This window comes from Lissotriton helveticus, chromosome 6 (genome assembly GCF_964261635.1).
Source record: "Lissotriton helveticus chromosome 6, aLisHel1.1, whole genome shotgun sequence".
NCBI lineage: Eukaryota > Metazoa > Chordata > Amphibia > Caudata > Salamandridae > Lissotriton > Lissotriton helveticus.
Window position 1 is genome coordinate 146600625 of NC_136067.1, and position 12483 is coordinate 146613107.

Consider the following 12483-nt stretch of genomic DNA (forward strand, 5'->3'; position numbering starts at 1 on the left):
TTTTTAACTATATTAGTGTAAAACTATATTCTTTTTCGATAGGTTTGTACTTACCATTATAAGTTTAGGAAAATAATATGTTGTAATCGATATTTTTGGCCTGATTTTTTTTATCCTCATAATTTTGGTTCCAATATTATGTCAGCCATCTGTCCTGAGGGACTCCAGAGACATCGATATTGTGTGGGCGAGAGCCCGAACACATTGGTTATTTATTGTATTACAATACTGTAAAACTCTGATAAAGATATATTTTTTTAAATTCACACACGGCTGAGTCTCTTACAGCAACGGATGCATGGAATTCACAGCGTTAGATACCAATTTACAAGCATAGCATAGAGATGTTTACACTTATCAGATAACGGTGCACTGATCGCAGGGAACACTCAAAGGTGAACTTGATAACAGAATCTACAATTGCTGACTTATTAGCACTGCTCAACTATAAATGTAGGACACAGGCTCAGTGCTACCATCCCTGGCAAACCAGCTGGAGGCCTCATACTGCTGCCAACCACCACCTGAGAGGCAGCCATGTTGCTCTTGCTGTGGGCCAGAATCCCCCTCATCTTCCTCTGCCTGTTATGCATGGAAGGTAGGCCTGCTCTAAAAATCTCCAAGTTTACAGTCATTTTTTCCCTTGCAACTTTAGAGCCAACTGGTTAGATTTAAATCCTAAACCACCAGCTTAGATGTCAATAATTTTAAAACAGCACTAGCTAGGGCCAAGCATTTCGCACACTCACTCATTCCAATTTAAGGGACTCAAATGATTTAAGCATTTTTGTTTTTTAGTTTAGGACATTTCTCTGTCTGCAGTAGGCAATTTGCATGCCTGCTTCTTTCCTTGGATGTGGTATCAGCCTCTCTGACTTCAGAGGTTAGAGATGTTGCTTCCATTCATGGCAGCAGGGTGATTTTGAGTGGGCATGGCCGTGGGTTGTGGAAGGGTGGGAATATGTCTGTATATTTGCGTACACACATGTAATTGATTAAGAATCATCTCTGCTTGTGACACTAGGAAAGGGGTGCTGTACTGTGAATGCACCAATCTTGCAATGCAATAGATGTGCAGGCACGTGTGAACTTGTCACCTGGGTGAGGCTATATAATCCATTGTAAATGCCTCAGTGCACTATGAGGTTATTAATGTAAGTAAAGCTGGCCTTTTGTAAAATCCATACTAGGCACTATGCAAGCTTCAATATACTTTACTGTATCCTTTTAAAACAGGTGACTGACGTCCATTAGGGTCAGGTGATTAAAGATGCTCAGGACAGACATGTATGGTAGACGTACATACAATTAATCTATATTTCATAATGGAAGTACTAATTTACAAACTAAGGATTTTCAAGGAAAATGCACTTATGGTTGAGGAAAAGTCTCGGTACCTAGTGTAATTTTCTGTATGTGTACCTGCAGGAGGCGCAGGAAAAAAAGAGGAAGGACAGAGGTGGGAAGTAAGGTATGAAAAGGCGTGGCCAGGCAAAGGTTTTTGGAATTCCTATAAAGTCTGACATTTGTAGAATTCACAAATGTGTGAGCACGCATAAATGTACATTAAAAAAAAGTTTTTGTAAATCTGTTTCTAGGGCGAGAAAGGCAAAGGAACATTATCATATTCAGCGGGAGGGAGTATATACCATGCAAAAGTAGAGTTAGGCCAATTTCCCAAACAAGTGGATCTCCCATTCAGGATAACTTGCTTAGTGTAGGACTATGGTTTCCAAGTATTCTCTTGGAAATCTGCATGAGGCATGGATTTTTAGAACCTACGTCTGGAAAAATATTTTGTTAAGATTTTTGTTTTTTTCACGGATTTCTTCAAGTGTCCAGTACTTGAAGACCTTCTTGCAAAAGTTACAAATGTACTTTTTACATTTTGGGAATTCAAAGAGTACCCCTCTACTAAATGAAATGTTCCAAAAAATTACTTGTGGATTTTTGGCCTGAGTAATTACTTTTGAAGAATGCTGCAGGTTGTGGTGGCTTAGTGGACTAAGGTGTACACTGTAGGGGCCTGTGTTTGACCTCATAGTCACAGGTTCAAATCCTGCTGGGTCCACTGAGCCTTACATCCTTCTGAGGTTGATAAAATGAGTACCATTGAGCTGGGTAGCAATAAATATCTGTTATTCAGCTCCAGAATACCCTTCTGGGTGAAAGTGCGCTTTACAAATACACATATTATGTAAGAAGTTCCTGCCCCCCTCTCATAAAATGTGGAGGTGTTCACTTCCTTTTCCCACCTTGTGAAAGCAATTTCCCCTTCTTTTAACAGGTGCTTTTCTGCTTTTCCAGGGTGTGCAAATCCCTGAAATTTTTTCATAGATGCTAACAAACTTATGCTCACAAACGTATTAACTTGTGGGTGTCCGTTGCATTTTGATGTATCAAAGTGTTTTACCTATTATATGGGGAATAGGATTTATTCATGAGGGTCCTAGACGTGGGGTGGGCACTAGGCGACATTACTAAACCTTTGGAAGGGTATCGCCTGCATCTGTTGTTTCTGCTAAAAGTGATAAAAGGGCACTGCTGATTAAGGCATATTGGAGCTCATCCCAAAGGCATTTCTGTACACCCTAGTTGGCACAAAATGTATTTGTATGGACAAACTCATAATGGGGCATATTATGAAGGGAACGATAGGCAATTTTTGCCGCGCCCTCTAAGCGGCGATAATTCTATCGCCCTATTAGCAAGCTGTCGCTAACAGCAGTTAGCGACAGCGTGTAGGCGATAGCGAGCGGTTTGGGGCCCGCTTTGCATGTCAGGGATATTTATTGCTAATGACATGCAAAGTGGGCGTACCCAACCTGTTAGCGACTGAAAGCAGTCGCTAACATCGCTATCGCCTATTACCAACACAGGCGTAGCGTTGGAAATATTCACGCTAAGCGCGAATATCTCCAAAAACTAACGCCTGCTCAGACCAGTTCTTAGCCATTATATCCAATGGGAGGTGGATATTATGGCTAAGACACTGTTAGCGATAATGCGTGAATATCGCTGTATTCTCAGCAATATTCACGGATTTTGCTGCTATCGCCGGAAATTTTATCGCTTTTGAGATAAACTTTGCTAATTGCACGTTATCTCAGTGATAAAATCCGGTGATGCGCGGCGATAAAAAAATTGCCGCTAACCCTACTTAGCGATAAATATCGCTATTTGTTGATAATATTCCCCAATGTTCGTTAAGCTTTATTACTGCAAATGGCTTTTGTGAATATGTAAATTCTACCAGCGGGGTGTAGACGCTGAGCTTAGAGACGGATCTGTGAGTGTTCCTGGATGGTCCTACAATCAAAAAATGGAAACCCCTCAAAGGCAGGCATTACTCCTGCCAAAGGCAAGAGTTGTTTGGCAGGATTCCATGGGGAGGAAAACCCTCCATGTTTAGTAGGGCAGTAGGTGAATGTTTTCTTCATAAATTGCCGTATCCCATTAAAGAAAAAAATAAAATATGTGAATGCATATTTGCATTAGGTTTCTGCATGCAGGAATTTCCTCTATATTTAAATATGATACATTTTACAAATCTGAAATATGCTGGACACCCCAAATGGTGTAATTTTCATGAGTACTCCTGGAAGTGTTTGGAATGTGCTCCAAAGATATCAATGAGAGGTATGAAAATAAGAATCCAAAAATGTACACATGGATGAAGAATACTGTGGAATAGTGTAAATGTGAATAACAGACCCGTCCCAGGCTGCCTCTAGAGTTGACTTGCCTAATCCATCAACATTAAATGTCCTCCAATAATTACAGGAGATTTCCTTACCTTACCTAGGACTCGGTTTACTTAAAGGTATTTCTGTTGTCATCTGGTACACTACCAGTGTGGATACTTGGTCATGAGAGTTTGTTAGCACATCTGTGCCCTCCGCATCTTGCCAGACCTTTGAAACCCTACATACATATGTCAAGGGTGGCTTCTCTATTGTGGTAAACTTTATCGCTGGTAGCGTAAATCCACCTTACCATCCTCTTCCCTTTCTCAGCTTCCTTTCATGACAGACACGTTTCTTGTTTCAGAGTAAAACACCTAAAACAATGCAGTAAGTCATTGAAATTCGAAGAATAATTGTTCAGGTCCTCCATTATCCATCATTTGTCTCTGTTTTGTGCATATGCTCCTATCATACTATGTAGATGGCCAGGGCTCTCTGTCCTTTCTAGATTCTCCTGGTAGTGATGCAATGGTTTGCAGTAAAAATTAGATTGAAAAAAGTAAAATCAAACAGTAAAGACAACAATCTCCAAAAGTAGACTACAATAATGTGGATTACACAAAGAGTTGAAAAGTAGTTGTGAAAAATGTATAAGATAGGCTTAGGGTAATGGATGAGATGAGGGTTACGTTTATTATTAGAATATGTAAAGGGGCAGGGTCAGTGTAAGGCTTGGTTTGAGGAATGGGGTAAGGGGAGGGATGGGTAGGGATAAATGTTAGCATTAGAATTGGGGTAAAAGTTCATAATGGAGTAAAACATTGAGGTATGGCAAGGTCAACATTAGGATCTGGGTTGGGTTATTTCAGGGGGCGGCGTAAGACAACGGTGTAAGGAAAGGTGCATGTTTAGAGGTCGACTAATGCTCAGTGTTAAGTTTGGGGTGATGGCTAAGGTTCAGGAAGGATTGTGGTTAAGATTACTTTAAAGGATGGGTTGGGATTAGAATACTTCAAAGTTTAACTGATGTGTAAGGTATGGTCTAAGAAGCAGGCGTGAGAGGTGGGTGGTACAGGGTGTCCTTCCTGCCTGTACAATGGACTAATTTGTTTAACAATCATGCACCCTCAACACACATGCCGTCCGTTTCTCAGTTGCCAACAAGTCAAATCTCACTCCAATTTCTAAAAGAATATAAACATTATTAATTTTATTCAGTTAGTTCAAAGAAATATATACTCATAAAACCATCTTATTCATATTAGAAATAGTACATCATGATACCCATTAAAAACACAACAAATTAATAAGTTATAATAAAATTTAATTTGCAACAAAAAAGTTCAACATGTATTGACGTAAGACCACAGTAGCATACAATAGTGGATTCAATACTGTATTCTTAGATTCAGTCAAATAAAACAAAAACAACGTATATTCATAGGCCAAGAAAAAGCTACGCGTTTTGTAGGATTTACAAGGTTCCAACCTCCTTCACAGGCTTCTTAGCACTTCTTAGCACTCGTCAATTTTGGAGTAAGAGAGCTCGAGCGACAGCTGTTCCAATATGTACTAATTGTACCCATTTGTTAGGCAGGCCGAGTCCCGGGTCATACCACAAGACTCTAAGCCAAGTAGTTGGAGCCAAATTGACATTCCCCACACCTACAAGATAGTAAAATATTTCAGTCCAGACCCCTGTATGGATGATCAGTGGCTGATCACATGCGTCCAGTTTGCCAGGGAGTGCCCTACACACCGGGGACAATTACCTGGGACTGGTTAATATATGTTAAAATGGCTGGGGTTCTGTATAAAAGCCAGTTTGAAAAGAAAAGCATCCATCGCCAACTGGCCTCTCTTAATACACTAAAATTTAATATATTGACTTCTTTCCACATTTTGTCTGTTATTTAAAGGTCTTCATATTTGTCCCATTTTTTAAATCACTTTTTGAGTGGATTCAGTGCCCTTACACACTAAAAGCATTCTTTTTTATTCCCCTGGCTATTTCAAAACCCCATCACCACTTAAAGCAAACGCCACCTTTCTGCTCCTAAGGATCTTACCCAGATCTAAATCAAACAGGACTTTATTGAGTATTCTAAATGAGCCAGAGACGAGAACGTCATCCTGTATACACTGTCTTATTTACCCGGAGTTTTACCATTTATCTCCCCTGAGTAAGTCTGATATTCTCCAATTTCCTGCTTTACCCAACTTTTGAACAATTTCAGGCGAAAGCTTTCCCCCTGGTACCATATCAACCGCAGCGAGGGATGCCACCTCATTGATCTGGGGAATAGAATATCTCCTATAGAGATTAGCACGCTTCCGAAAGAGCCACTTCAGGCTCTTGTAGCGTACTCTTTTAGGTAGCTTAGTTATCGTTAGTATGTCTCGAATATAAAACTCTTTAAAAATCAACTGCATAAAGTTATTTACAAAAAGACCCCTGAGTACCTTTGTATTGAATCTAGACACATATTGTGCAAAATAGGCAGGGTAATAATCTCTAATATTAGGGAGAACCCAACTCTCCATTCTCCCATGATTTATATAAAGTGCTAAGTGCAATTATAGGCGATTTTTCTTGCCAGATAACGGATGAGAACATGGACTCAGCAGCTTTAAAAAAAAAAGAGGTAGTTAAAATGCACGTAATAGAAGAGAATAAGAAATTAAATAAAGGGAGGACGGACATTTTGATTATGTAAGCTCTCCCTCGAATAGTCAAAGGGAGGGCGATCCACCGGGAGAATAAGTCTTGTACCTTTATGAGAAAAGGAGAGAAATTAAGGTTGTACAATTTCCCAATTTTAGAAGAGAAACTTGTAGTAAATTACTTCTCTACTGTTCTCCACTAAATAGAATGTACCATGACATCATAGAATGCCTGGGTGTCTCTCTGGCTCATAGTGTCAGTTGGTCAACTCAGGCTGAGCTGCTTGGAGCTTGCTCCTGGTGGGCTTTATCTATACTTCCTATCTTCTCCTACTTACCTATCCTAGAAGGAGTCTACAATAAAGGATTATCTACTTACACAGTTGGACTGTGCATCTTCCTTTACCACACAACTTATGCCTAAATATCGCTTCAGTTGGGAGTTAACACAAAGAGCTAAATCTGGAAGTACAACCTCGGGAGTGCACCCACAAAGTATTATTTCTGTCTTCCGCTTATTAATTATATACCCTCCCAGTGCCTCGTATTGAGCGAAAATCTCAAAACGCTTTTCATGAGTCTCCTTCCGACTATCTAAAATTAGCATGATGACATCAGCATGTAGTTTTATCTTATCCATTGGTGGGAGTGGAGGTTGGATACTCTTATTTGCTCAGATTGCTCCAGCTAGTGGCTCGATACAGAAGGCAAAAAGGGTAGGGGACAGTGGGCACCCCTGCCTTGTGCCACACAGTGCTTTTATTTGGCCTACTTCTGCTGAGTTTATGATAACACCAGCTTCAGCTTTACAATACATATTATATATGAGACCCGTGATATGTGATGGAATACCAAATCTGGTGAGAATATTAAAGTTTCCCAGACCACGAGGTTGAAAGCCTTTTTGCACTTCTAGCAGAAACACCAGGGCCTGTATACTATTCAACGCAAAGTAATCCAGAGCCTCCGCCAAATAGTGAGTGTTCGTCCCGTGTTGTCTTCCTGCTAAAAAACATTTTGGTCAAAGTGAATCAAACCCACAGCTATTGAGCTAAATCTATTTGCGAGCAGTTTTGTCACTATTTTATAACTTGTATTTAATAGTGTGATGGGGCGGTACAAATTAGGATCCTCAGCCTCCTTGTCTTTCTTCAGGAAACTTACAACATTTCCTTTAAAGAAAGAAGGTGGTATATCGTCTCCCTGTAGCATTCTAGTAGCTAAAGATAACAGAGGGCAAATTAAAACGTCTGAAATTTAAAAAAAAATTCTCCAGGAAATCCATGCGGGCAACAGGCTGTCCCATTCTGGAGATTCGTAATGACCTCCAACAATTTCTCTTCAGAAAAGGGTTGAGTCCTATCAGCTACCTCTTCTATAGTTAAGGCTGTGAAATCGCAATCTGTTAAAAATCTTTCTAAAGAGACTCTCTCAAGTGACTGATTTTGTGAGCAAATCTGTCTATAATGGTTTAACATGATTTCTCCCACTTTCTCTGAATAGTAAATTCCAGTGTTCGGACTTTTCAGGGCATCTATTCGTTTCTTGGCCACTTTTTCCAGTGCCTGCAATGCTAAAAATATGCCAGTAAAGTTGCTTTCTTTATACACTTTTTAAGAGTGCATCTGACTCAATGCGGCACCTTTAGCATAGTATGCTTTGCTCATTGCCTGTCTGGCAGCGTCAAACGCATTTTTATTAGCCCTAGATGAGTTCCTCAAAAACCTATCATAGCTTTGCGATACCTTTTGTTCTAAAATCTGCTTTTGTTTTTCTGGCTTTGAGGATATTCTCTGCATCCTTGCTTATTATCCTCCCTCTAATGAATGCCTTTTTGGCATCCAACACTATACCCTCAGGTAAGGTCTTATCATTGAATGCAAAAAATTCCCTGACCTCATCTTTAAGTATTTGTACCCACCCTTCCTCCTGCAGATGTTGTTTATTTAACACCCATCGTTTAGGGCCCAGCGGAGATTTACTCACTTTGAGCTCAAGACTGAGCATTGCATGATCGGAGAACCCATTAGGGATCGTGGTTTGCGTTTTATATTTAAGGGATCGAGACATTTAAAAAAAATCTAGGTATGAAACTTCCCCGAGAAGCAAGTATATGCAGTTTCTGTGGGGCATAATGCCGTCCAGGGGTCAATTTAAGCAAGAATATCCTTAAAGTTCCTAATAATTTTCATAGAATTTGCTTTTGACAATTATTTTGTTTTGATTGAGAAATCCACTCCCGCAGCACATTAGAATCTCCGTCAATAATCAACGCCCTCCCCTGGGTTTTGCATATGTGATTGGAACAAATTTACATACAGAGTAATGTTATATTCCACCGGAGCATAAAAGCTAGCAAATGTTAAAAGTTATCCCCTGACCAGGCGGCTAACCCAGCACCAGCGACCCTCCGTATCGTGGCGCTGTAAGCAAGTTCTCCACCCACCCACTTTAACTAAAAAAACAGCTGTGCCGCGATGAGCAGCTTGGGAGGACAAGAATATCCTCTATATCCTGCCCAGTTTTTAAACATCGAGTGTCCCGACAGTTTAACAGCCGGGATGTGAGTCTCCTGAATCAAAATGCCTGTCCGGTTCTCCGCTAAAATCCAGCTTTCAATTGCCCGAAATTTCTTAACATTATTAGGCCTGTTTAAATTAAAGGAAAATACCTTCAGGGAATTACTCAGAATAATGTTCTATTAAATGCTACTTCGAATAGTATCCTTTCACACAAAGAGAAAATACACCTCCTCCATTTTTCACCACACCTTTATCTTGCAGTAAACTAATAAAGGGGAGAGATCCTTGCTGCTGATTGGGTCTCCCCTAGGCAATCAATCAATCACTCAGGAGTTTATAATGCGCGCTACTCACCTGTGAGGGTCTCAAGGTGCTGGGGGGTGCAGCTCCGAATCAGTCGAAGGGCCAGGGCTTGAGGCTCTTCCTTAAGGTGTGCAGAGTAGGGGAGCGTCTAATGTTGGCTGGCAGCTCGTTCCAGGTCTTTGCTGCGGCGTAGGAAATGGCTCTTTTGCCTGCTCTGCGTCTGCAGATGCATGGGGTCTCTGCCAGGGCAAGGTCGGCAGAGTGGAGGTTCCCTTTGGGTACGAGGAAGGAGACTCTTTCATTGAGGTATTTGGGTCCAATGTTGTGGAGGGATTTGTAAGCTTGGGTGAGTAGCTTGAAGGTTACTTTCTTCTCGATGGAGAGCCAGTGGAGGTCTCATAGGTGCTGGGTCATGTGCTTGTATCGTGGGGTTCAGAGGACGAGTCTGGCTGTAGTGTTCTGGATGGTTTGGAGCGTGTGTAACAGCTTTTTGTTGATTCCTGCGTAGCCAGTCTGCTGGTTATGAGTGCGTGGGTCTTTCTGCATTCGGCAGGGATCAACTAGAAGGTCCTGCGGAGGATGCAGAGGGAATTGAAGCAGGTGGAGGTGACGGCGTTGATCTGGCGAGGCATGGTGAGGGAGGAGTTTAGGATGATGCCGAGGTTTCGGGCATGGTCGGATGGAGTGGGTGGGTTTCCGAGGGCAGAAGGCCACCAGATGTTGTCCCAGGTGGTGGAGGAGGGTCCAAGGGTAAGGACGTCTGTCTTCTCCGAGTTGAGCTTAGGGCAGCTGTTCATCCAGGCTGCAACTTCTTTCATTCCCTCCTGGAAGCTGAATCCGGTGTCTTCAGGGTTCTTTGTGAAGGAGAGGATGAACTGAGTGTCGTCAGCATAAGACACTATGCTGAGCCCATGCTGTCTATTGATGGCAGCAAGAGGGGCCACACAGATGTTGAAGACCGTGGGGCTGAGCGATCCTTGGGGTACTCCGCAGTTGATCTCTGAGGGTTCGGAGATGAAGGGTGGGAGTCTGATCCTTTGAGTTCTGCCATGAGAAAGGAGCGGATCCAGTCGAGGGTGTTTCCGACATTAATTTACTCAACAATACTCTTAAGACCACCAAATCATGGCTGGTAATGAATCATCTCACACTGAATGCCTTAAAAACTGATTTCCTCCTTATTGCCCCACCCGCCAAAGTCCCCACTATGCACAATTTTATAAAACACCTCACAGCACTTGATTTTCAACCAACCATCGTGGACTCAGCGAAATCACTCGGTATAACTTTGGATAGTAACCTCAACATGCAGAAGCATATTATCAATGCAACGAGGGGAGCAAACTTTCGGATCAATACTCTAAGGAAGCTAAAGCCCTTCCTACCTCCCAATGACTTCAAGCTAGCGGTTCAGGCTCTAGTTTTACCTCGGCTGGACTATGGAAGCGTCTCTTTATGTGGTCTCCCCAAGGCCACTACAGCTCCTCTAAGAGCCTCTAGCAACGCGGCAGCAAGACTAATCACTGGCTCAAAAAAAAGGGCCCACATCTCCCCGCATCTAAAATCTTTAAATTGGCTGCCATTTGAAGCCAGAATCCACCTGAAAATATCTTGCATGACGCACAGGGCTCTACATCACAATGCGCCCAGCTATCTCACACAAAAACTCACAATATCTGGAGGTTCAAGATCAACAAGAAGTGCGGACAACCTCCTTCTGAAACCACAAACATTCAAAAAGAAAAAAACCTATAATCGCTCCTTCTCAGGAATGGCACCTAGGATCTGGAATGCCCTACCACCAGAAATAAGACTGAACCCCTCCTCCTCTTCCTTCAAACTGGCAGTAAAAAGCATCCTTATGGCTAAATTCACATAAACATGACTGTGGATCTTACATGTACAGCTTTGCTCCACTTATTTTTGTCGTTTTTACCTTCAATGTATTTTCATCATCCATCAAACCCAATCGGTACGGTGTTGCTCCTTACCTGACTTTCCCTTCTAACCATTGATTGTTCTCTGCTGCCACCCTTTTGGTCCTGATTATCCTTAAATATTTTATTTGTCCCTTGCTTTTGATGCTATACTTACGTTCCTGCTTATTTTTATTGTCTGTATACCTATACACTTCTCTACTGTAAAGCGCTCTGATACCTGCAAGGGTCTTGTTCGCGCTCTATAAAACTTTCAAATAAATAAATATGCCGGCGTCATGGAGTCTGGCTAAGAGAGTGCAATGGGAGATGGTGTCGAAGGCTGCGGAGAGGTCTAGTAGGATGAGGGCTGCAGTTTGGCCCTGGTTGAATAGTATGCGGATATCATCGGTGGTGGCGTGGAGGGCAGTCTCGGTGCTGTGGTTGCTTTGGAAACCCGACTGGGCGGAGTTGAAGGTGAAGTGTATACAGTGGTGGTCTGTCCAGAGGGGCTGCATTATGTGGCTGAAGTGGATGTTTGTCCCTCCTGCGAAGATGGGGTCGAGGATGTGTTAGACTCTGTGGGTGGAGGTGGTGACGATCTGTTTTAGTCCGAGGTTGTCCATGAGGGTGATGGAGTTGGGATCGCTGCGGTTGTCGATGTGGAAGTTCAGGTCTCCGATGCAAATGTAGTATGTGGAGGCAATGGCATGGGATGCGACGAGGTCAGCAATGTTGGTGGCGCAAGAGGCACAAGGCCCAGGGGGTCTGTAGTTGCGGGTCCCGAGCAGCGTGGTTCTGAGGCTGGTCTGGATCTGGAAGTGGAGGTGCATTGTGTTGGAGAGGGAGGTTTGAGACACGTTTGCGCATGCAAAATGTGAAAGGGCTAAGTACAATTCCTAAATAGTGAGTCACAGTTTATTTGTGACTCGCTATTTAGGAATTGCGAGTCGCTATTAGGAAGGGCCGCCACCCTATGTATGAATGTTTTGCAAACCACTTGCAAAATACCACCCTCTTCAAGAGGGTTCTAATGCAGTCGCAGGGACCACTACCTGCCCTTAAAAAATTAAACAAAAACGTTTATTTTTTATTTTTTATATGCAGCCGGTTTTCCTTTAGGGAAAACGGGCTGCATTTAAAAAAAGAAAAACTGCTTTATTTAAAATCAGTCCCAGACATGGTGGTCTGCTGAGCCCAGCAAGCCACCATACCTGGGAGGGCTTGTCATTCCCAATGGGCTCGGAAATTGTGAGCGGCTCATTATTATTCATTAGCCTCGCAATTTGCGACCCCATTGGGAATCACAAACCGTGTCTGAGACATTCTTGTACATTGGATTTAGCGCCTCGTAATTTGCGACTCGCAATTTGCCGCAAATTGTGAGGCACT

At 42.4% G+C, this 12483-nt stretch overlaps 1 protein-coding gene across 1 annotated transcript in view; it reads left to right on the forward strand.

The window, feature by feature from the left end:
* Positions 1 to 425: 425 nt before the first annotated feature.
* The window catches only part of PLB1 (phospholipase B1), a 552393-nt gene continuing 540335 nt past the window's right edge, over positions 426 to 12483 (forward strand). Inside the window, exon 1 of the mRNA XM_078647360.1 lies at positions 426 to 598. Coding sequence (XP_078503486.1) covers positions 538 to 598 — 61 coding nt within the window. The 5' untranslated portion in view covers positions 426 to 537. The remainder of the gene's footprint in view (positions 599 to 12483) is intronic.